General features: G+C 32.8%; 1 protein-coding gene across 2 annotated transcripts in view; it reads left to right on the forward strand.

The window, feature by feature from the left end:
* The first annotated feature begins 2,568 nt into the window (after positions 1-2,568).
* Positions 2,569-26,722, forward strand: part of LOC130448593 (uncharacterized) — a 108,475-nt gene continuing 84,321 nt past the window's right edge. Inside the window, exons 1-2 of one of the 2 annotated variants that reach the window (XM_056786016.1) lie at positions 2,569-2,899; positions 18,412-18,656. In XM_056786016.1, coding sequence (XP_056641994.1) covers positions 18,473-18,656 — 184 coding nt within the window. In that variant the 5' untranslated portion in view covers positions 2,569-2,899; positions 18,412-18,472. Of the gene's footprint in view, positions 2,904-18,411; positions 18,657-26,722 lie in introns of both variants that reach the window. The other variant, XM_056786015.1, reaches the window with a different exon arrangement.

Raw genomic sequence — 26,722 nt, forward strand, 5'->3', positions numbered from 1 at the left:
TTAAATTATATTCACTCGTCGTGGTGTATATAAGAAATAATGATATCAGATTAATATTTTGCATATTAATTTTATGTTGGTCCCAATTTTAACTATGCAATTGATTTATAACAAAGCGAGCGACGTGCTGTTATTTTAAAAGATCAAAATTAATTTTTTATTATTTTGTTGTATCGGTTACCGTTTGTCTATCGGCTTCATTTGTGATCATTCATTTGCACGATGTCAAGAAACCTCGGCTTCGTGATCTTAGCACCCCATGAGTGGAATTTCGATTCACCAATTATAGATATAATCTGAAAGGTCGGAACTTGCTCATAAAAGGTCAGTTGGTCTTATTAATTGATCAGCGCTAGAAAATTTGGTAATTATCTAGATTAGGTTACACCCCTCCAATTTCGTTAAAATTTTAGTATGTTATAGAGAAAATTATGTTGAAAAATTTGATATATATATATATATATATATATATATATATATATATATATATATATATATATATATATATATATATATATATATATACATATTTAGGTTGCAGAAATCATCCCTTCACATAGTTTTTCAACTTTGAAGTTCCAGAAAAAGAAAAATAATTTATACATCATAGTTTAACTTCGCATGTCTTCTTTACCTAATGATGACATCATGTACCATAAAATTTGCCGAGAATTTAGTCTAGTTTGTTTACATACGACTATCGTTAGTAAATCTATCAATATTTGTTTTTTTATTCGTGTTTGACCACGAAAAAGATAAAATTCTATGAATTTTTGTGTATTGCTGTTTATTGTTAGATATTCCAACAATATTCTTAGTTAAAATTAGTGGTTAGGTTAGGTTAGGTTAGACATGCGAAGCTAAGCTATGATGTATAAATTATTTTTCTTTTTCTGGAACTTCAAAGTTGGAAAACTATGTGAAGGAATTATTTCCGCGCTCAACAAATAAATATAAAATTTTTCAGCACAATTTTCTCTATAACATAGTAAAATTTTAACGAAATCGGAGGGGTGTAAACTAATCTAGATAATTACCGAAAACTTTTTATTGAAGGTTAAAGTTTTTCAAGGTAATTTAGAAATTTTCTCATTCACGAAAAAAATAAAAAATTCCGCTTGTGCGGGATCGAGAAGCATTTGCTGATAATTGATAAGCTAATATAAATATTTGGTCAGTTTAATTTAATATTAAAAAACATTAAATAAGTTGTCATTGTCGTAACGCACATGCTTTAGTCGGTTAATTGTATCAGGGCAGTGAAGACATACGCACAGCTCTTTACTATGAGTGGGTGAAATATTCTTTTATAGAATAGAAACTAGACATGTACTACTATCAAATATGTAATAGTAGACAAAGAAATAAGATATGTTTTCTAAATCCGTGAAAGGTCAAAGTGCATGCATGGGAGTTGGGAGCTTATAGTTAACTAACTTTTATAATAATTTCATATAAACACAATTTTTTTAAATTAGAATTATTTTATCTACTAAAAAAATACCATGAAAATTAATATCTAAAATATATATATAATTTAAATTTTCCAGCTCTTAACTTAATAACTCCAATATACTTAAGTTTCTTTCCTATAAAATAATATCCCCCTCCACTGTCTGGTTTCTAGTAGCTGTGCGTCTTCACTGTCCCAATAAGGTGGATCTGTGCACCTGATGCACCAGCTAGAAGCATGCACGTTACGACAATGACAACTTATTTATTGTGTTTTAATATCAAATTAAACTAATCAAAGATTTATATAAGCTGACAAATTACCAAAATTATCAGCTATAGCTCTTCAAATTGCAGAAGACAGTTAAGCGAGGAACAATCATTATTTCATAAATACGCAAGGCACTCATACCAAAATTGAGAAATGAAAAATAAAGTTTACTCCCCGTATAAAATTCGGTAAACATCTAACAAACCGTCAGTCCACGTGGACTCATCATCTCCACTGTTTACCAATGAAAACATTGAATCGTAAACATAATTACATTTCTTTTGGCCGAAGCCGTATGTACACAATTTCTTCGAAATACTCCTTCCATTCAAGGTAGTAAGTTTCCTGTGAAATTTCACAACAATCCACTGCTTTATTATTGCGTCGTTCATTTTAACGTCAAACCAAAAAAAAACAGCCCCTATACAAACGAAGGCCACGGTTACACTGATTTGTCTACAAACACTGTAGACATCGCGTTCGAAAGAGTATTCTGGCTAAACAATTGACAGTCGTTAACTTATGGCGGATTTGTACTTTTTCTGTAGCAGCGCTAGTCTCGTTACATAATAACCAGACCTCGTATATCATATAAACTAGTTTTTAAAAATTAGTCAAACAGCCCAGTATTAAACAATAAAGCTTTTTATTTAGAAACAGAAATCGCTAGCAATAATTTAGATAAATCTATATTGTTATACACTCGTTCAAAATTTTCAGACAAAACCTAAATTTCAATTATTTACAAGTCAAATTACGTTTACAAACATCATAAAAAAAATGTGTTAGTTACGGTCCTGAATGGGTCTTGGAATGCATCTTCTCCCCATATTACCAGTCGGAGGTAGCGAGTTTCGGTTCTAGTCGGTCATTCAAGGTAGTAAGTTCACAGATTCCCTCTGGCAGGTTCCATCACCACACCTGCACAAAACATTCGACTTGCACTCGAGAATCACGTCGGTTGTGTCCGTGCGTCGTTTGTCTTTCACCTGTACGACGATAAACAAATCTAGTGGCCTACCTGTTTTCACAACGCTAACTGCGCTGTTATACGAACCCGAACGAAGTGTATGTGTGTTTCTTCTTTCGAATTATTCGTTTATTTTTGAAAAATATATCTCGCATTCCCATCTTTATGTGCGCGTATTATTAGATAGGAAATCTATGCACGTTCACGTATGTAAGTGATTTTATTTTTTTAAATATCATCTCGAGTGACAACAGATGCGTGCCGACAGGCATGTAAAGTTGATAACTTTATTATATTATAAGCGTTTGAGAAATTTTTTTGATACTACTTTTTGTTGGTTCGGTGGTACCTACTGTGGGTATTCCTCTCTCTCTTGCGAGCAACATTCCCTCCGCAAGAATATTATAATGGAATGTGGAATGGAAAAGTTGTCAATATTTATGTGAGGCTGTGGGAATATATTAAGCATAAAATGATTGTGATTAAATTGTATTTATGTGTTATACCGGCTGTAATTAAATAGTAAAAGAGATAATTTAATTTGCGATTGAAAATTTCTACTGGTTTTAATATTTTATATTATTAAATTATTGATATATTCGAGTAAACAAATTCTAAAATAAAAGTTATTTTATACACGTTTTTGTTACATGATTTTAGGCCCATAGCTCTTTCCTATTTTTTGCTTTCGTTTTCCAGTCTTGAATTTCTCTCTCTCTTAAGTCTTCCATCATTTTTTTGTTGCTCTAAAATATGGCATTCTCTGTATGTGACTTTATTCTTTTGGATCTTATCATTTTACTTATTTCTGCTTCCCCAAATAGATTCCTTTTTCTATTATTTGTTCTTATAAGCCTATTCTCCATCCGTATCCTTCTGAGTATTTTTCCATATATCTAACTTTTTTTACTCTGCTTTATCAAGAGTCTACGTTTCACCTCCGTAGCTCACTGTTGGTCTCCTTATCGTTTTCTATAGCTATAGATTCGCCTTTTTGGATATATTCTTGGAACTTATTATCGCATTAAGCACTTCCAACTGTTTACTTCCTTTCGTCATACTCGCTTCCAAATGTCACCGTCGTCCTTGATAACCACCCCAAGATATACCTTTTAACTTGTTCTAAATTCATTGCTTTTTCTTCGTTTAGTTGTATTGACGAACTTCTCATTGCTCTTTTCCTTGATGGTGTAGTCATTATCATGAACTTCGATTTATCTCCGTTGGCTAGTAGATTCACTGTCTCTGCCGTTTCTAGGAAGGCTCTGCAGATTTCCTTAAGCTCGTTTTCCGATGTTGAAAGGATTATTACATCGTCTGCGTATGCCAGTAGTTATTTTTAGTGTCCCTGTTCTGTTCAAACCGATTTTACTATACTTATACTATATTGAACGGCGTAGTTGATGGCGGATTTCTCTGTTTTCATCTTGTGTTGATCTGGAAACATTTTGATATTATGCGGTTTGCCTTTATCTTCGTTTTTGTATGTTCGAGTGTCATTTAGATAAGACATTATTTAATAATATAATAAAAAATGATTTCTCTGTTATCTTCATAGAGATGGAAAATAATCTTATACAGTGCTTTTCAGATAAAAGTATTCACCTTTAATAACTTTTGTAATACTGGTATTTAGAAAAAATCCAAAAACACGTCAATTTATGTTGGAACGGGAAGCATTATGGCTTATTTAAACTTACTGGAAAAGTACTAGCACCTCACCCCTAGCAGCATCCCCTTTATTTTTTTAAATTACTTTTCATATTTTTTATGTAAAATTTGGATACTCCTCTTTGAGCTGATTTCAAAAATGTATAATACTTGTAGGTTAAAGTGGTTAGTTTATGAGATAAACAATTTTTCTTTTAAGAGCACAAATTTTACTTATTATTTACTTTCACCTTATTTGCCTGTACTAAAATGGGTTGTACAACAGTTCAAACTCTTTAATCTATTTAACTGTGCTATTTATTCTACTTAAAAAACAACAAAAAACTCTACTTTTTATTAAAGTTTGACATTGTCAACTAGAATTTGTAGTCACTATTGATAGTGTAATTTGATATATTATTTATTTTGTTTCTCTGAAATGGTTTACTCTTTGCAAGAAAGAATTGAAATTGTAGGTTTATACTACCAAAATAATAATTGTGCAAGAGCTGCTGCTAGAATATTTAACGAATTACATGACGGAAGACATGCAACTCATAAGTATGTAATTCAACTGATGGAGAAATTTACCACAACAGGGTCTGTTTGCAATAAAGTGCATAAGCGAGAGGGACTCGTAAATAACGAAGCAATCCAAGTGGCAATTTTAGGGCAAGTCAGCTTAGAGGCTCAACAACCCCAATCGTTGTCAACAATAAGTAGAGCGATCGGTGTTTCATCTTCTACAGTTTTCCGAGTTCTACATAAATTCAAGTACCACCCATACAAAGTTAAGTTGGTGCACGAGTTGAATGAAGATGATTTTGATCGTCGTCTAGAGTTTTGCGAATCAATGACGCAAATTAACAATAACAATCCACAATTGTTAAACAATATTTGCTTTTCTGATCAATGCTCATGGTCATTAAATGGCTTAGTAAGTAGGCATAATTGTAGATATTGGGCTGAAAGTGATCCACATATTATGCGTCAATTCCATATACAACATCCCCAAAAGTTAAACGTTTGGTGTGGTATCCTAGGTGACCACATTGTCGGACCTTTCTTCATCAACGGAAATTTAAATGGTGAATCATATCTTGAGTTACTCAGGGAAAGGGTTGACCCACGTATTACAACAATAATAGAAAATGATGATAACCTTTCCGAAGATTTACTGGTATTTCAACAAGACGGAGCTCCCCCACACTATGCTATGCCTGTCCGACAATTTTTAAACGAAACATTCCCCGCTCGTTGGATAGGTAGAAGGGGGCAGATGATGGAGTGGCCACCTAGGTCACCGGATTTAACACCCCTAGACTTCTTTTTATGGGGGTATTTAAAAACGAAAGTTTATGCTACCCAAACAGAATCTCTGGATGATTTACGAGAGAGGATAGAAAATGAATGTCGACAATTAAATCCAGCCGTATTAAGCAATGTCAGAGAGGCATTTCAAAATAGATTATACCATTGTATGGAAGTGAATGGTACTCATTTTGAACACTTATTGTAACTTCATAATAAATAGCACAGTTAAAAAGATTAAAGGGTTTGAACTGTTGTACAACCCATTTTAGTACAGGCAAATAAGGTGAAAGTAAATAAGAAGTAAAATTTGTGCTCTTAAAAGAAAAATTGTTTATCTCATAAACTAACCACTTTAACCTACAAGTATTATACATTTTTGAAATCAGCTCAAAGAGGAGTATCCAAATTTTACATAAAAAATATGACAAGTAATTTAAAAAAATAATGGGATGCTGCTAGGGGTGAGGGGGTGGCTTTTCCAGTAAGTTTAAATAAGCCATAATGCTTGCCCCTTCCAACATAAATTGACGTGTTTTTGGATTTTTTCTAAATACCAGTATTACAAAAGTTATTAAAGGTGGATACTTTTATCTGAAAAGCACTGTATATTAAAAAAATTGATGACTTTCATTCCGAGTCCGTTCAGGCGTTCTACTCAACCGATTTGCTTAATTTTTTTTTTCAATGAAAGGTATTGATGTACAGATCAGCCATCAACCATCGGATTTTCTCTAATTTTCACCATTCTCAAGTTATACTCAAATGCGATTTTCCCCTGTACATTACTTATTGGAGTTTTTCACATATACGCGTTCTATCCTCAATATCTCAGGTTTTATTCAAGATAGAGACTTCGTTTTGGTTTAAGAACACTCGCCGAAACACTAGGAGGAGCTAGGCGCGGACATTCAATGTGGAGTTATGGATTTTTGTAGGTTTTTGGCAATTTTTCTACATTCAAAGATATATATCTCAGGTTCTAATATAGCTACAGAGTTCGTTCTCCTCTATTATAATGATTTCTGATACTTATTTAATGGATTCGATGCGAGCGAAGCCGCGGGTAAAAGCTAGTTTTATTTAAAAAAATTCATTTGATATTTTACAAAGAGTTAACGCATCTATACAATTTACTATATCGATGCTTGTCTTCTTCATATTCATCATAGTTCATGTTCTTAGCGGGTGAAGTAAATTACATGACACAAAGCAATAATAATAAGTCCGGTCGAAGTCCGATATATGCCCACAACTCTTAAATTTACTCCTAAACAGAAATTTGTTAAACAAAACAGAAGTTGTTATATGTGAGATTTTTCGTACTTTCAGCATTAAAATATCATATCTAATCAAAAAGTAACGGGGGATTCTTGGAAAAATGCATTCTTAACGGAGTTTGGTTAGATTAAGTTGCATATTAATAACGTATTAATAACGTAACCCAACACAATTCGTTGAAATGGAAGTTTGTCCAGAGATTTAAGTATGGCAGTGTTTTTTTTGTGAAATGTATAGAGTGAGTGATCAGAAAACTTTGTCTTTTCAATTATTTATCATGTAGAGTTTCTATCAATTGGTTAAAGAGGTTTTAATAGAAATTTACGGTTGTTGGTTATTATTTTTGAGCTTTTGATGAATCTAACCAAAATTTTTTAACGGAGTGTTAGCTTAGGTTGAGCTAGGATATGTTAGGTTCGGTTGGATTAGATTGTAATTGCGCATTAATATAATCTAACCTAACAACTCTTTGAAATGAAGGCTTGTCGCGAGTTTTAAGTATGGTCATCTCAGTATAATGTTTTTTTTTGTGAAATATATGTAATGAGTGATTAGAAAACCTTGTCTTTTTCATTATTCAGCATGTACAGTTTGTAGCAATTGTTATACAGGCTTTAATTGAAAAATAAGGTTATCGGTACATTACGGATTTTGACACAACAGAGTAGCTCTCTCTAAATTAAATGATTACACGCATAGGAGTAAATTATGTTTGAATATTTAAGGGCTCTAGTGTGCGGTTGGTGACATCTTTCAAATTTTTTTTCCTATAACCATATGAAGATCAACAATTAAAAATTATTACCAGTCATACAAAATGTCCCAAAAATAGTTAAACATTGGAAACTACTGGAATGCCCTATATTTGGTGACATTTTTGAATTCTACCTATAAAATTAAGTCTTTAATTGTGAAAGGCTTTCGCGGCCGTTGTCCAATGCTCTAATAGTGATAGATTTCATCTACTTAGGGTTTGCTGCTATTGAAACATTTCATTTATTGTAAAAATGAAAACTCCTCCTGTATATTATACTTATACAGAGTGTTCATAAAGTAACGCAATCAATATTTCCATTTCTGTTCGTTTAAACAAAAAATGTTCATTAAAAGCTTTTCTAAATAATTCATAAGCCGATTAGAAGTACACTCCAAAATAAATTATTAAATATTTTTTTAAATAGTAGATCCTGTATATATATTTTCAGTTTTTCCGTAATAATGTGGGTAGTCAACTTAGTTAATACGTATCTAAAATTGCAAACAAATTAGCAAAAATGCAGATTGGAGAATTTTGAAACTTCTTAAAGGAGAGGTTCCAATTAAAAATCGCCAAAACTTGGCTGACCAAACTCCGTATTCTTCTTCTTCTTCTTCTTCTTCTTCTTCTTCTATCTTTTCTATAGGCAATTCTGCCTATTTCTTTCTTTTGTTGTACTTTTAAGTTATATTATCGCTCCATCCTTTCTGGGGTCGATCGACACTTCTCTTCTCGGCTCCGATTTGTCTCTTGCGATCTTTACTACCCTATCATCTGTCATTCTACTTATATGGTTCTTCCATTCTTTTTTCTATTCAATAACCACTCGTTAATCTTGTCCACATTACATGTTATTCTAATGTAGTCGCTACTTACTCGATTTCTCAGTGTGTTCCCCGTGATTCTCCTCAGTATTCTCATCTCAGCTGTTTCCAGCATTCTTTGTGTTTTTGACGTGTCCGGTCGCGTTTCTGCTGTGTATGTTATTATTGGTCTTATTGGTCTAAAATGATTTTCAAATAACATGCATACGCAGGTCATACCAGTTATATTTTATTCTAGATTGCAATACTACTAAAGACCGGTACACACCTATCATGCATCTTTCCGATTCGACTACGATCGTACAGTAGGACGAGGTCTGGTTATTAAATAACGAGACTGCGCGCCAGAGGGCGCTCTCGGTGGGTGGGGTAAAAAACAAGTAGTAGATATCTTCTCTATCTTTTGTCTGTTCATATAGTACTGGATATTTCCTAACTTCTTTAATAAGGGTTTTATACCCTACATTTCAATTTCAACGGACACGCGTCCTGCAGTATTTAAACGTATAGACCGCACGATCTGATCCATGATCAGAGTCGTGTAGAAGTGGAATCAGACCCGGAAGGTGTGATCTACGCTATTCAAACTCTAGTATACGAGGTCTGGCTATTGAATAACGAGACTGGTTTTATTATAAAAATTATTCTACATTCGAATGCTCCCTTTCAATATACTCCCTTCCCCTCGCCACAACTTTCCATACGTTTTTTCCATTGACCGAAGCAGTGCTGGAAGTCTTCTTTGGTGAGCTCCTTTGGGAACTCTGCCGTTTTTGCTTTACCGCTTCCATCGACTCAATTCGGGATTTTTTCAAAGCAGGTCTTTTTCTAACCGTTTTTTTATCGGCGTTTACAGCCTCGGCAATCCTCCGGATGCTCATTCGACAATCTACACGCACAATTTCGTTGGTTTTGGTTACCGTTTCGGAGTTGAAACAGTCACAGGGCGACCTAGGAGCTGGTCATCGCGCACGAGATAGAGAATTATCCCCATAGGCCTCTTGCAACAATTTATAGCACTCAGTCGGAGATTTTTTTAATTTAACAAGAAATTTGAGATTGATAAGTTGCTCCTGTTTTTCGTCACACATGGTTTTCGGCACGAGAAAAAAACACGTTCGTTTCTTTTAGCTAGTGCTTTTGAAATTTACAGTCCCAAGTTAGTTTGGATATGTAAATGATAGCCTTTAAGGCCGCTTGTCTATCGCAGATAATGTTAATGTGCTGTCTAGCGAGGTATAATGCAAATCTTTTTATTGCTATCAGACCTGCCTTTAAAATAGTGAGTGGTTTTCCTAGTGGTATGGAGAGTTTTTATTTTGGTCCAGAAATTACCAAACCAGCTCTTTGTGGTAGCTTTGAACCATCTTGCTTCTAAAGAAATGTATTTCGACTTTATTGATCCATTTATTTGTGGTCAATTATTACCTCGTCGAATGGTATGGCTGTATCTGCCATTCTATGCATTTGTTCCATTGGTTTGTGATTGCTTTCTAGCCTTATGGATTCTAGAATCTTTAGGTGACCTACTAGATTTCTTTGCTTCGATTTTTCTTTCTAAATTAACCTTTCAGATGAGAAAGTATCAATGTTTACTTTTTTCGCATTCTCAAATAAAATATACCTAGCATGCAATTAGCATGAAATTCGTATGCATTAGCCAATATCATGTTATTTGAAGGTTATTTTATTAGTACTAATTGTAGTATCCACATCAGATCTGCTGGTTGCGTTTCGTGCTTTAGTTTTTTAATGAGAATAAAAATATGTTAATTTGGCAAAATATGATTTAAAATATTTTTTAAACAAACGGGGGCCTGTTTTATTTTGTGGAATGAACTAAATAAAAAAAATGTACATGTATCTTAATTATGGAATAACAGAGATAACAGGCTTATGGCTTATCAGATAATTGATGACAAACCTCAAGTATTTCGCTTTATTTGTCAATAAAAAATCCTAACAGCATTAATTAAAATTTACTAGCTTATCAATTGAGAATTATCCACCCACAAATTATTTTTGTTATGAAATCAACAATCTGAATAAAAATGATGAAGCAATTTGCGATGCTATTGGAAATATAACAATAACATGCTTGACAAATCTTAGTTTAGAATATTTACCAAAAACTTACTTATACTTTGAGTCTCATGACAAAATTGAAAAAATATATTGTGAAATTGAAAGGACTATTACTTTCTAATAGTTACCTGGAAAATCTTCAATTCAAACAAAATGAAAGTTTTTTTGTCCCACTTCCCAAGAACTTCCCTCTTGAGGTACCCAAGACTTTTGATCAAATGAGCAGGACATTCGCATTCGCTACCATACTTCATGTTAAGGCGACATTTGTAGGACATGACTTGTCAGAATACCGTCCATCAATTTGATGTCGCTTTTGGACATCTTGAGAAAACTTATATATGAATTTGAATCTTTAGGATTCTCTTAAGCCTAAAGAAATTCTCGAGAGGGACTCTATTTGATCCTTTAGTTAATAGAGTCGTTGCACCTACTTTGGCAAGGGTGTTTGTTTCTTCATTGCTTGGTGAAAACATTTGGATAACCTTGTTTCTATCAGCTAATGATTTTAACGTTTATTTACACCACCTTGCTAGCTTGGATGTGCATTCAATAGCCTTCAGAACCTTCGAGGCCTTTTGTCTAAAGGAGATAATGTTAATGCTGTCTAACGAGGTTTTCATACGAACAATCCTAAGAACATACGTTTATTGCTAGCAGCTTTACCTGAAAAGTAGGAAGTGGTAAAAAGAGCTTGCGTTTTGTCCCTTGGAAATGAATTCAGAGCGTGCGGAAAATCTTTATTGACCAATGATGGCGATCAATGATTACCACTTCTTCTGTCGGTGACCATCATGCTATGCATTAGGTCACACATTTATTTTTTAACCAATTCAAGCTCTAGTCCTTTGCCTGTTGTTGGTTTAAATTCTGTCGGTAATTCTGCAAGAACAGCCTTCCGTCTACCTACAGTTTAAACAATAAATTTTTCGATTCGCTAAGATAGTTTGATTGGCAGATGATTATTTCTGTCATTTTATTGATTCTAGTTTCCTGTTATGCTTGAAAAAATTATATGCACTTGTTTTTGTAACGTTTCATGACTCAAAATGAACATTAAGTCGTTGTCTTTGATTGCAGAATTTCTTTGTAAGAATTGTTTTTCCCACTTTTTATGTAATTTAATATATTTTTGCTCTCTTTAACGTATGTGTGATACATAAATTTGATAATATAAGTATTTCCTCATTTTTTTTAATACAATTTGAGTAATGTCACTAATAAAACACAAACAAGTATCAACGAATCGTAAACAAAAATGTTACTGACTAATTTCATTTTTGATTTGTCATATTTAAGCTAGAAATAATGTCAGTTCCACCATTGGAATAACCTGCAATTAAATTATAATAATAAAAAGTTTTGAAGTGAGAAATTTACATAAACATTCCCAACGATACATGATGATAATAAATTTATTGATATTCTTCAATTTATTACTTTAATCCGTATGTAGAAAGAAGTATTTGAAGTATTTTGAAATTTTAATTTTCTAAAGACACACGGTTTTATATTAGACTAATAAATATTTAAAATATTCTTCTGTAATTTTTTTAATCATTAATAATGTTTGTAATAGAAAATAGAACAAGCCTCAATAAACAACAATTAGTTGCGGTTACTTTTATAATATGATGATTTAAATAAAATTATTGCGTAAAATTCCAGAAAAATATTTACATTATAAAAAGACGTGGTAAATTCATGTCGAGAAACGCTAAAAATGTCAATAATTTTTCTAAAACACTAAACTATTTTTCTTGAAAAATAATTACGACAGTGCTATAACGGCAATTATAAAGTTAAGGTAGTATATGAACAAAAGGGAGATAGATCTGAAATATTGTAGAAAGGGCGCCTGAAAGCTTAGGTAACACACCTAGTGCTTTTTAAGAAGAAATATTTGCAATCGAAATGGGTCCTGGTAAACTGGGAAAGGAATTATTGCAAATAGGAGATTAACATCTCGTCCGATAGCAAAGAAGTTCAAACTAATTTGAAAATACCTGGACAAGTTGAAATAGCCAGGAAAAAAGGAAGGAGATTGCCCTCCGATGGGTTTCAGAACACAAATTGGAGAACATGGAAATGAAACAGCAGACAAACTTACAAAAGTAAGGCAGATAAACTCTTCTATGGAATCTGCTACAAGATAATAGAGGTATAGTATAAAAGAGGTAGATAGAAGAAAAATCATTTACTGAGACAATCTACAGTAGATAAAACAGGCGAAGAATCTCCTTGGATCCCATAACCTATTGAATGTATAAACCTAAGTAAGAATAATTTACAAATATTAAAAAGATTATTGTCGGGAAATTGCCACCTCAATAGCCACCTGAATATACTAGGTTTATCAATAGATGTACAGATTCTGCTACTTCTATCCACATTCTCTGAAAAACTATGGAACCCCAGACCATGACACGACACGAATCTCAATTTTTTTACATACATACATATAAAAAAACAATGAAGATGGTTGTTTCTTACGTTCTATCTACGTCACATCATGTACAAATATATACTTTGTGTGTATGACAAGCTAGGAAAAAAAAGTTGTTTCTGCTATTTGTATGGATCCAGTTACTTTTTTATAGAAATGATCCATCTTATCAATAAGGATTGAGAGGAATTTCAAAATCAATGTCCCAACTCATCAAATATGAAAAGCGGATTAAATTGTAATACAGAATAACCTAAAATGAATTCTAATTGGGAGGATCATAAACGCAAAATCACTGGATACCTACATTCGCGTCCTCTTCTAACTCCCCAAAGAAGTTGGCACCGCACTTTGATGATACAGAAATTTTTAATAATGTTCTTGATTGTTCTATGTTTGCTCTACTTTGTTCCAAAACAGCTAAGAATTAAACTCCGAAATTTTGAAAAAAAAAATTTTTTTTTCTAATAACGTACGTAAAGTACGTACTTTAGACACATTTTTGAGTGCGTATAACTTTACTTTACGCACTAGTGCGTAAAAATACGTATTATTAAGGTCCCTGCATTTTATACCTTTTATATACCATATAAAAACTTCTGTGTTTTGATAAAATTTTCGTTAGTAGAAAAAATTTGTATGCAATTTGTATGTAAACGCCTTTTTTCTACTCATGTGATTATCACATTCGTCAAAATAAGGTTACTGTACACACTTGTTACTGTTGTTGTGACTGTCATGGTTGAAGCAGTGTCATCGTAAAATTAGAACAGTAATAAGATGATACCGCGCTTGCGCAGTTTGTAATTTTAAGTTATGTAAATTATCAATAAAATCAGTGTTCATCCGGTTTCACTGTTATGTTCTTCTACACCCTAATAGAACATTATACTTATTATTATCAATCATTTTATAGGAATCTTGAAAAAATTTCTTCTGAACGTTATATTTTGGAATAATAAAGACAAATCCTAGAATAGGCCAGAATAAACGGCACAATCGCGATAATTTCGGATTTTTTTGTTTGATTGTTTTGTCGTCAAACAAAGTAGTACATTTCCCAAAATTTCTAAAAAATATCTTATTTGAGAGCAATGCTCTAAATCAATATAAAACAATCCTAGAACAGCACCAAAAATCGTTTTTTTTTTTAATTTTTTCTAAAAGTTTCATTTTCAGACTTATGCGGTTTTGGAACAAAGTAGAACAAATCTAGAACAACCTAAAAAATTTCTTAGGGGTTCTTTCGACGGCAGATTGAACATTAATCAATAAAAGTATTGGCTAATAATTTTTCAGCTTTTAGTAACAGAAATCGATCAAAATACAAGTTTAATCTTGTTTAAAGTTTAAATTTTTTCCCCTGTACAAAATTTTATTTCTTCCTCTACTAAAAGTGATGTTTTTACAATTTGCTCTAATTTATTTTTTGTATAAAAATGCTGATGATTCTTTTGTAATTTTGATTTCTTCTTGTATCTTACATGCCGAACAAAAGTTTTTGTCCATTCTATAGTTTGCGCGACAACAAATAAAAACAATAAAATCGATCTTGATATTCATATTTTAAGGAACTTATAGATGTGATATAGAATATGGAAGTAATAAATTTTTACAAATCGGTGTAATTTCTTTTTGCTTTTATTATTTCGGTGCACAATTTTGGCATGTAACAATTTCGACAAATATTTGTCATCTATTTGTTTCCATTTATTTTTCAGGTTATTCCAAAGATGTTAAGTGGAATTAGAACACTGCTTCCTAACTTCCCTGTCCAATTTGTCCCAAATTAACTCAATCGGGTTGAAGTAGGGTGACTGCGAAGTCGAAATTATTACTTTCAGTACATTCTTTCTTTCAAATACTCTTTGCACAGCTTCGAGGAATGCTTGAGATCGTTGTCATGTTTAAAGATGAACTTTCTGCCGATTAGGCTCTTCACTGCCAACCAAAAAGGTCAATTTCTCTCAATCCCCTCTTCACTGTAGAAGTATTCAAAGGCAGATCCTCAGATTCATTGATCCGAGCTGCTATCTCTGGGCAAGTGAGTTGTCGATCACGTTTACTGATCAATACAATACGTTTATCTTCAGAGGTTGTGGTTTTTCGAGGCCACTCTGAACGTTTTTTATCGCCAAAGCTCTTTGTGGATGCACATTTTTTCACGTTATAGTCCACGGTTCGTCGAGGTATTTTTAATTCGGTGCCAACTTTTGTCTAGACTATAAAGATTTACGATTAATGCAATAGTTCCTTGGTTTTACTCATAAAACTCACTAGACTGAATTTTCAATAAAGAAAACAATTCTTTTACGAAAATGTCCAAAAGTAAAAATTACAGCACGTTCTTGCTAACTGGGATTAAACTACAATCATAAACACTAAATATATAATTCACAGCTAAAGAATAATAAACAAATCAGCCGGTACTTGCAAGTTTTAACTGGTCACACTTACCGACAAAATATAAACATGCTCGTATAAAGTAAACTAATAACGGACACTATTTTTGGTTGATAAGACGCCATTTCGACCTTCGCTTGACAATATGAAAGAGAAATTCAAAGAATGGATTATATGGTGGTCAAAAACATTTGACTGGTAGTCTACTTTAAAACGTAGTTCAACTTTCCTTTTTGAACAAATTGGAATAATACATGAATATATGGATTTTATTTTCAAAACTATTCAGAGAAGCTTAAGAATATTTGACCACATTTGAATTAACCTTAGGCCATTAGGCTTTTTCGTTTACTCTATCGAATGATTTAATTTTAGTAGATATTGTCATTTCTCGTAAAACGTTATATTACTTCAAGAAAATCCAAACTTGGTAAACATTCCAACAAACCCGGTATATCTTTATTGAAATAAGCATACATTTCACGTGGAATTGCAAATTGAATTCTCGTGTTTTCAACTTACTAAAATACGCTGTAAGTTGTGCTGATGTCTACTTGACCTTGTTATCGCACCTTGCTCACTGAACCGAATACATTGAAGGCTGTTCAACAAACATTTTTCAAATTAACAATAATTGTTTCCACCGAGTATCTATTTACCTTAACAGTAATTAATGAATAAAGTAAAGAATAATTGAAGCTTGAAAAATATCCGTAATCATTTAATTCTTTCTTGGATCATTAGAAAGTAAGTTCGTACCGTCTTTTAATAAAGGAAGGCATTAAAATATGCTATTTGCCTATAAGACTCATGTGCTTGCAGAAATGAAAACAAAAGTTTTATTTCTTATTATGTCCAAGTCCAAGAGTTTTCGTTTTCGCTATGATAAGATCTTATGTTTTTGAAGAAAATCATGTCTTTCAATTTTATGAAAGGCATTATAGAAGTCAGTTTTGTAATTAGTAGCCTAAGGATACTACGTACTACGTAATTTGAAAAGTGTTCAATTCTACCTGAAGGTGTAGTTTTATCAATATTACAAAGCAACTATCGAACTGAAGGGTGTGATCAACCGAGAAATACCACGTGTATTTTAAGAGTTATATACCCAAGTGCCAATTTGGAAACTTTGTTTTATTTTTGAGTACTTTTCAGGATCTAAACCGTACTTTTCAAAAATATTTCCTTTTTTGTTTTTTTTTATCGATTATAAATCTTTGTAATTAAACCTAAATGCAGGGTGTTTCAAAAAAGGCGATCATGTCTCTGGGATAGATAGAAAACTGAAAAATATTTGGAGTTTGCTCAGTCAAAAAAATAAACATATTTTTTACGATTTTGCCGCACCTACTGGTAACATTTTATTGAAATTTTATACGAATATGGAAGCTTATACATCCAATGAATTTGTTTTTATGTCTGATTCTCATAGAGGGCGCTAGTTACACGGTTCGTACCAAGTAGTATTGAACATAACTTTTTCAATATTAGATTTATTAAATAAATTTCAAGTAAACTTAAACATCATTTAATTTTACACCAAAAAGATTTCGAAATATTTTGATTTGAAAATTATGAAGTAATAACCGATGCTGGTATAAAGTAATGATTAATGAATAAATTAAACAAAAAATCACAAGATGAAAATTTGAGAAAAAGGCTAATAACATAAAATAGAATTCAATTAGAGTAGGTTTTCAAAATGTCCTCCGTTTTCACGAATACACAAGTTTATCCTTTTTTCTAAAGAATCCATTAATCTTCTAGACGACTGGGAGTCAGCTATAGGATTTTTAAAGTGACGTTGAATTCTGTCTTTTAATTCTAAAGGTGAATTTACTCCTGTAGCATAAACTTTTTTCAAGAGGCCCCCAAACTGTGTAATCCAAGGGAAAAAATCGCATAACCGAGGGGGCCAATGAATCGGAGCTTCTGCACCTCTACCAATCCATCGATACGGTTACTCAACCAATTACGACACCTTTTATCAAAATGCTCCATCGTGCATAAAAAATAGAGTTCTTCGCTTGTTTAGCGTTAAATCTTCTAATATCTCGAAGTGATTGCTTAAAAAATCTAGGTACATATCACCATTTAATATCCTGGTAGAATGTGATAACCTATTAATTTGTTATCTAAAGTTGCTGCTCAAACATAAACTTAAAATGATTGTTGGTAATGTGATACCCTTCTGGCATGTGAATTCTCATCATACCAGTACCAAATTTCAAAAAATTTGGATTGAGGGCTGTCCTTTCTTGTAATGTTTGACAAAAATCCACTCTAACCTGTAAATCGCCTGCAAGAGCTCTTGGACTTGCCTGTAATGATAAGGATATAGCTGTTTATTTTTAAGTATCGTCCAAGTACTTGAAGAATGTGTTGGTTTTATCGATGGGGTCTCATTTACGCGACAACAAATATTCAATTGACATAATGCTTATTAATTAATAATAATAATGATTAACAACTTGATCATTACTTTATACCAGCATCGATTATTACTTCGTAATTTTCAAATCAAAATATTTATTAAGATTATGGTGTAAAATTAAATGATGTTTAAGTTCACTTGAAATTTTGCTTAATAAATCTAACATTGAAAATGTTAGTTCAATATTACTTGGTACAAACCGTATAACTAGCGCCCTCTATGAGAGTCAAACATAAAAACAAATGCATTGGATGTGTCAGCTTCCAAAACATATTCGTATAAAATTTCAATACAATGTTATCAGTAGTTGCGGTAAAAACGTGAAAAATGTGTATATTTTTATTCTTCTTTATGTTGATTACGGGTGGCGTTACAAAAATTGTTTACTTAGCAAACCTCAAATATTTTTTTGTTTTCTATCTATCCTAGAGACGGGATCAACTTTATTTGAATCACACATGTTAATATTTTCTGATGTATTAAACATGTTCATTTTAAAAAATTAATCAACAATCATTTTTTTCCAGGAAGAAGAATATCTAAAAAATGCTCAGAATTTGTTTATTAGAAAACTGAACTTAGAAAAAAATGGAAGTGCAATATCAGTGGACAGTTCTTTCGGTGCTATTTTTCGGTGTAGTGAATGCGCAAGAAGAAACTGTCTGTTATGGACCTGGTTCCATAGCGGCTTCGGTTGTTTTAACATTTTTGTTGACATTGTTCGTATTGTGGGCCGTTTACTTTTGGAGGAAAAGGCGAAAATCAAAAACCGGTAAGTAGTTAAGAAAATATTTCTTTACAATATATTATTAAAACTCCATCATAACTATTGGTCATCAACTAGGATGTCCGCGAGCATTTTTTTGCGAAAAGCCGTGTCTGAGATATAAGAGGCGATCCATATATAAGACTCATATAAAATTTAAAACAATAATAAACTCATTAATACAGAGAATCTTTAAATGTTTGTGTCATGTTAGAAGTAGATCCACATTTGTAAAGTAGAAAAATTACGAATTTTAGAAAACATACAGTAAAGGCGATTACAGCACAAAATGTTGTGCTATCATGCGATTTTTAAAAATTTGACTGCTCGACTCTTCTTATCTCTGTGGTAATCCTACCTTTTAATTCCTGAATATTGGCAAGTTCTGTTTTATAAACGATGTTTTTTAAGTGATTCATAGGAAATAGTCTAAAGGATTCATGTCAGGTGATCGCGGAGGCCATTCGATAAAACCACTCCTTCCAATCCATCTTCTGCGAAACACATTATTTATACATTGTCTCACCACACCTGCATAGTGAGGCACCATCTTATTCTGGTCAAATATTGTCGTTTGGAGTATTGTTATTGGCTGAAAATTTATGGAACTTCGGTTAAGATATAAATTATTGAAGATATTACACGTGTCTTTTTGACCTCTACGCCTATCACCATATCTTAATATCATTAAAATATCAATTCGTTCTTTTTCAGATAAATGATCCATTGCAACTTTCAATAAACTTCCAACAATAATAATTTATTAAAACGTGAAATTTGTTATTGTAGCAGTCACCTAAATGCAGAGCTGGACTTAGAGTCATCGTGGCCCCCGGGCCAAAATACTTAAGGGGCCTATGTAAGGCGGGCGTTTTACGTGAATCCTTACATCAAGTTAATTTTTCATTATAGTCAATTTATTCATTATTTCTAACTAAAAATAGTATAAAATTACGTTCATAAATTAAAAACATTTTTTTCTTATTTTGCTACCTACAAATTCTTCAATAACACTAGTGCAGTCAATCGATATCAGTAGCTCATTTTCAATACACAATACGCTATATTGATTTAGTTTTTTTTGAGTCATTGTGGTTTTTCGCTTGCCCCTGGCGCACGCCCGGGTTGGCCCATGCCTAAGTCCGGTTCTGCCTAAATGTAGCTATAACTCCGAAGTTATGACTTTTAGGCATAGGGAACATTTCGAAAAGCGGAAAATATACAGGGCGATTCATTTGAACTAACAAAGTTCATTATTTTTTCAGAAAATAGAAAGATCTGACAACAATGTAGTTCACAACCATAATACTAGTCGTATCACATGACCTGTGTACACAAAAGTTTCTAAAAATCGTACAAGCCGTTTTCGAGACAATTGAGGCGTTCCATACATAAAACTCACTCTTTATACGGTCGCAAGTGGATTTTGACATGTCGTGTAACTGGGCTACTTACAATTATTTGTTACTCGTCGGTTTCCTATTTGTGAACGGTAAACATTGTCGCGAATCAGAGGGATCACGATTATTTGTACACTTGCCAAGTATATACAAGTCTAAACTTGTACAGGCACTCTGACAAAATGCACAAATAATTGGCTTTTACTACGACTATGCATCGTTTTCAAAACCTAGCAGAAGCGTACAGACGTTTTGTTTGTGTTTTTTTTCAAGATTGGAATGGAGTGGACCAATGACATTGCTTTTGATTTTTTTTATTTAATTAAAGCTCATCATAACAAAAGCAGCTATCTATATTGACTGCCACAACACTGATTCATTTGTCGAGGTTTTAAGTCAAATGTTCGGGCTCGCGTACTTGTAAATTTTACACTTCGTGTGAGTGCCCTGCTTGCCATCGCAAATCGCAAAGCTCGTATACCTGCCAAGTATGCAAATAATTGTGTATCTCCCAAGTACACGAGTCGTTTGAGTTCGGCTTTATATTTACAAATTTTGGTTTGGAGACATTTTTTTTGTTTGTCATACTGGGTTTTTGCCTTTTCTTAGTTTCGTTTTTTGTTTGTGAGTGAATCCGCTATCTCGCGACAAAATTTATAGATACGTAAAAGCGACAAATGCTTTTCAGACTTGAATTACTAACATGAAATGGACGTATTTTTTGTTCTCAATATGCAATTTTAAATAAAAAGCTACTTTAAAGTATTAAAATAATTTCCACGTGAAAATAAATATTTTTTGTACAAATATATACTTTCATTTATGTTCAGAACTAATTTTACTTTGAGGCGAATTTGATTCATTTAACTCATATATTGAATGAAAAAATATTTTGTATACGGTACTTATGAATATCTAGATATCAATTTTAAATCTACAACAAACTATAGACACGCGACGTGCAGTATTCGTCTATGCAATATTTTGTCTTTGCAAGATATTACTCATGTCAAGCGGCCTCAAACCATATCTGCAGAAGCAACTTTCTTAAAACTATAAATAGAGTCGACTACATCTACTTTAAAACAATAATTTAGATGTCAGTTTTTTGAAGATGCTGATAACAAGCAAAAGACACTACGGCATGCAGGGATAGTAAAGTGGAAGCCTACATCAAAATGAAAATTAATCTTCAGAGGCAAACAAAGTGGCAAGTGTCTTTTCGCAAATGAAGGCAAATAAAGGAAAATGTTGAGAAGTGACTGCAAAGATTGAAAACTCTACTAGGAAAGAGGTGCGATGTGAATAAAATCTATAAGTATCAGTTAAATACCCCTTTATTTAATAAGTTGTGGTACAAAGGTCGGCAACAAATTTGCATTAAAAATAATAATTTGCTAGAAGAATTTACAGAAGGGATTCGATGAAAGGTTAATTATTTGATCAATGCATTTACGGTAACGTTTCTCAACGTGCAGGCAGGTCCGACGAAGCATGTCAGGCTGCCTGCGAAGAGTTTCAAATGCTTCTACAATTGAAGTTTAAAGGTCTGAAAAGGTGCGTGGTCCTTTTGCAGACATGCAGTCCTTGATAAGGCCCCACAGGCCATGACCGTGCGGGCTACTCAACGAATCCTCGTCTACCTATCCATTTAATACCTCCTGTAAGTATTTTCAATAAATAATTACAATTTATGATAATTCAGAATGTCTCTTCACGGCGAACAGTTTCCTTGGCATGTACAACGATTTAAAAATCTACATATCTCCTAAATCATAAATTTTTTCGAGTTAAACAAAGAGTGCCTTTTTGTTGATAAATCGATTCAAAAATTAATTTTTGCTATTTTTAGATTGCACAGGTTGTCCCTGTAAAAGTTACGAATTGTTACCATTAGGCATGAGCCGCACCTGGCCTTCAGATAGTAGTGTAGAATTATTTATTCCCTCAAACCAATAACATGAACATACGTAATCATCCTTTGAAATTTCATAATGTTGGAATGTATAATTTAGAAAATATACTTGAATATAAGCTTCTATTTAGAAACTTTAAAGGCCCATAACTCAGAAACAAATAGTCGTATTAGAAATTTTTTTACATCACAGCATTATTTTCAGTTTTAACAAAATTGCAGTACTAGGCTTCAGGGGAACACCTCTAGCATGGTTTAAATAATACCTTACCAACAGTCTGCTTGTAAGGTTTGATACAACGTTGCGTTCTTGCAATTCAATAGAATGTGGAGTACCCCAAGGCTCGGTACTAGGTTCTATTTTATTTCTGAACTGAACTTATCCACCTCCTTAACAGTTTATTATGCCCTTTTTGAGTCGCATCTCTGGTATGCTCTTCCCTTCTGGGTTACGTGTAGTTCGACTCAATTTATGCGAATCTTCAAACTACAAAAGAGTTAGATATTTACTCGGATTAAATAGTAAGGCTCATTGCAAGGACTTTTTCAAAAGATTAAAAATTCTGACACTTCCTTATTCATCGTTTGCCTAATTTGTAAGAACGTTGCTCTAATTTTAGAAAGATCGTTGCATGGCTATCGACTTAGGAACCTGGAGCACGACCTTTACCTACCTTTACAATGAAAAAAAAAAATGCACAATCACTTGCCAATAGAAATTAAATCATTATTATCTTTTCCCGCATTCCGCAATAATTTGAGGGCATATTTACCGGAAAATGCCTTCTACTCTGTAAACGACTTCAAATTTTTTAAAATTTCAAGCTCTTGTCTACAAATTGTAGACAAATTTTTGACAAAAAACATTTCTCTCTTTCTCTTTGTTTCTTGTATCATTAAATCGTCACTATGTATGTCGAATTCGATTACTTGAAGATATCGTGTGCGATTTTTCCGAACAACACACAACATCAAGTAAAATTATATCTTTAGATAAGTTCGTCTAGGAATTAAAACATTTAACTCGTATTGTTACTTTGTAGGTATTATACTGATAAAGATAATATCACGGGAAAGTAATAAATATAGTTTTAACATAACAATTATAAATTATGTTTCTCAGCACGATATAATCGTTCGGAATGTGATTTCACTCAAGTATATCTACTCGTGTGTAACTTGTAAACGATGCCCTAAATCCATATGCCACACAGAGGCGTATTAACAATGTGCAAAACGTTGAATTTAGTAATCGTATGTTATGTAATTGTTATATATATATTTGTTAAATTTGGATCAAGGAAACGTGTTATTGTATCTAACGATAGGTTTTCAAAACTACTGATTAAGATTAATTGTTTTACCCTCAATTAGTTTGTTATAAAGTCATAATTCAAATATTTGACGCCTTCTAATTTCGTTTATTGTTTTAAACTTCAAGCTAACTGAAAAAAGGAGTGAGAAGATTTATGATAGTTCACGTAGTCTGCTTTTAAATTCTTCATCATTTGTTACATAAAACGGTTGATTGAATAATGTTGAACGGCTTCTTAATTTTAAATCTTTAATCTCATTTACCATTCTTATGCTTTTACTAATGCCATTTATAAAGTCGATATAAATTGATTTTAGAAATATCAAGCGTTCGTACGTTGAAAACTAAATTTCGAAAAAAAATGTTTATTTTATAATGAAAAATCATATTAGTCTATCAATTTCTTTATTTTATTTGATCTTTGTTGAATTCAAAAGTTGTTATTAAATACATCCAAATCTTGGAGCAAAAACTGGAAAATACCATCCCTTATCCGTACTAATTACACTATTTACACCACCACTACACCAATATTCTCGAAGGTAAACAGTTTACCTTCAGTCACGAAAACTTGGTTATCGAAACGCGCGTCAGACAGTATAATCGTGAGCGTTGGTGTAGTGTATTCAATGTGCCAATGGTTCCAGAAATTCCAACTTAGTTACCATCCCTTTTCGCCTGGATATTGAATCCATTATCATCAGATTGGCTATGAGATTATTCTTGAACAAAATACGACCATAGAGTCATCAAAATTTGAATCTACTGCCTGGATTATAAATCAATCTTACATAGTTTTATACATTCAAGAGACATAGCCGAAGAAGATCTTTGACAATGCCTCTATTAACTCCTGTAGATTATCCTAGTAACTGAATTTTTTCCCATATTTGTCTACTATCTCTGTTATCGTGTACTTATTTCCTCGTAAGGATTCAGATCCTGCGAAGGTCTTATTCATCCCTACTTTAACAAGTGTGTCTGCTATGTAATTTTCCTTCACTTCAGTGTGTTCTAAATTCCTTTGGAGAGTAACTTTATTCCTTTTGCGTAACTCATTTAACTTGTCCATTTATTCTCAAATAAGTTTGGATCTCATGATATTTGAGCTCATAGCTCTATTGGCTGCTTGGATATCAGAAAACATGATATTCTCATGTCTGAGATGAGATAAATCCTTTCCAAATTGAATTGGTCACATTTTTAGATTGCAAATACTGTATAGCCCGAAATAGACAGTAATGAAAATGAAATGTAGGTGTTCAATTCATACAAAGTTTTAATAAATATTCTCCATTTTGAAATTCATTGAAAAGTTCAGAAATACGGGTAATGTGTTATGCCCGGAAAAAGAAACGTCAAAGGACAGTTAACAAAAATAACCATGAACGTTTTTTTGATCGAATCTAAGAAAAGTCGTCATCGTGGCTTAAAAAGATTGTCTTTACCAAGAATTCTGAAGGAGATGGGTTAATTTTCGTATGTGATTAGGATACGTCAACGATTACATACTCGGGATTGTCGCAATATAGTGGAATAATGCGCCAGAATTCTTGCGTTATAGTATGAAAATCCTGAATATTTGAAAAATATTTGGTTTTCAGACGGAGTACATTTTCATTTGACAGGCCATACAAATCGACGCACAAATCGATTTCTGAGCTTTGTCAAATCAGATGAGGTTCAAGAAGTTCCTTAACATAGTGCAAAAGTCAGTGTATGGTGAGCAGTTTCGGGACACGGAATCATTGGTCCATACATAATGATAGGCAAGTCACACTTAATCACTACACTACATAGTATTTCAATTCTGTTGTGCACTTCTGACTTCCCTTATCCTTCACATTCTCCCGACCTCCAATCTCCAGACGTATACATTTGGGGCAATTAATGCTGTTAGAACATTCTTCACGCACTTGAGACAATCCTTATTGCATAACATGACGAGAAACTTGCTACCTCGGTATGAAGTCTGAAGCGAGGAGAATCACATTCAGAACATGTAATAAAATGTTAATAATATGTATTTCTTGGAACAATAAAATAATTACAAGTTCAGTACTGTTTATTTCGGAATATACTGTGTTTCTGCTTGAAAAATAGTTTTTATATAACTCAAGCTTTCAGAGCGTTGAGGAGCCATCCGTGTATCATGGCATTTCTATTTATTTCTAATATAGTATTTGATCCATGCAGAAATCTTCAGGTTCTGAGACATGTCCCAGATTCGGTCAATGTCTGAGAGGAGCCTCATCGTATCCTTGATGACTACTTCTTTGAATATTTTAAGTTTTTCAACCACACTTCTACTTATTATTCAGACCAGATCTATTGCCACAAATCACTGCCCCATCCGTTAGAAATCTTCTTACTGTTACCCTTGTACATCCTCAGCAGTGGATCTTCGAGTTTCTTTGTTTCATCAGGGCTTTCGTCGCTTCACTAGTTATATCTTTCTAATGCTTGTTCCTTAAAAGGTTATTATTTGGAGTAAGTCCCGGATATGTACCCTTTGTTTTCCAAATTGACTGACTTGAGATTGAGGTTTTTATTCCTCTTAAAGATGACTAGGTAGGCCTTGTACGATTTGTCAATCAGTCCCACCGATCCACACCACTTTCTTTTACATATATTCAAATCCTTATTGAACTATGTCGTGCAGTAAATTCCCACAATTCGCGTTTGTGTTGATGACTGTGTTGATATACTGGTGTATATCCCTGATAGAGGGTCTCGTATTTGAAGAAATAACTTCCTTTATCAAGAATAGCTTAAATTTACCTCCATTTTTTGCCGGATTCGCGGTGGTGTATGATTTATAATGGATGTTTACACATGCACCACTATGAAATGCACCATATTCTTTCCTTTCCAATAATATAGGATGCACCCACAATGACCTTTTACGTTTTTGTATTTCTTTTTGTTTCTTCTTGTACAAATAGTGAGCCAATACAAGCTTTTTTTCTTATTATTCATTTCACACGTGCGTAATCTCTGACTACCAGTAGAAAACTATTAACTAGCGCATGTAAGACGGCAGTCCCAGGTAAAATCCATCCGATAAAAAAATACATGTATAGGAAGGATAGCCGTTTATTAACGGTGCGTTGTCCTGTGAAAAATACGTACGTTTACAAGCGCTCTAACGGTTCCAGGAAACGCTTGCCTATGATGATTTGAAAAGTAGTTGGTGAACATACTCAAATAATTTTAGATTGCGTTATAAATTTAGTTTCATCATATTTACTGAAACTATAATTCAGAAAATCATAATATTTGGGTAAGATAACACGTACTTGAGATACTTATTATGAGAGTACACACAAATTACGTTATTTATTGTGTTTGTATTATATCATTTCAATTAAGTGCACATATACATACATATACGTGACTATTTTCGTTTGTTTGATATTCTAGCAGTTAATGACAGCTACTG

Source organism: Diorhabda sublineata, chromosome 9 (genome assembly GCF_026230105.1).
Source record: "Diorhabda sublineata isolate icDioSubl1.1 chromosome 9, icDioSubl1.1, whole genome shotgun sequence".
In the NCBI taxonomy this organism is placed as follows: domain Eukaryota; kingdom Metazoa; phylum Arthropoda; class Insecta; order Coleoptera; family Chrysomelidae; genus Diorhabda; species Diorhabda sublineata.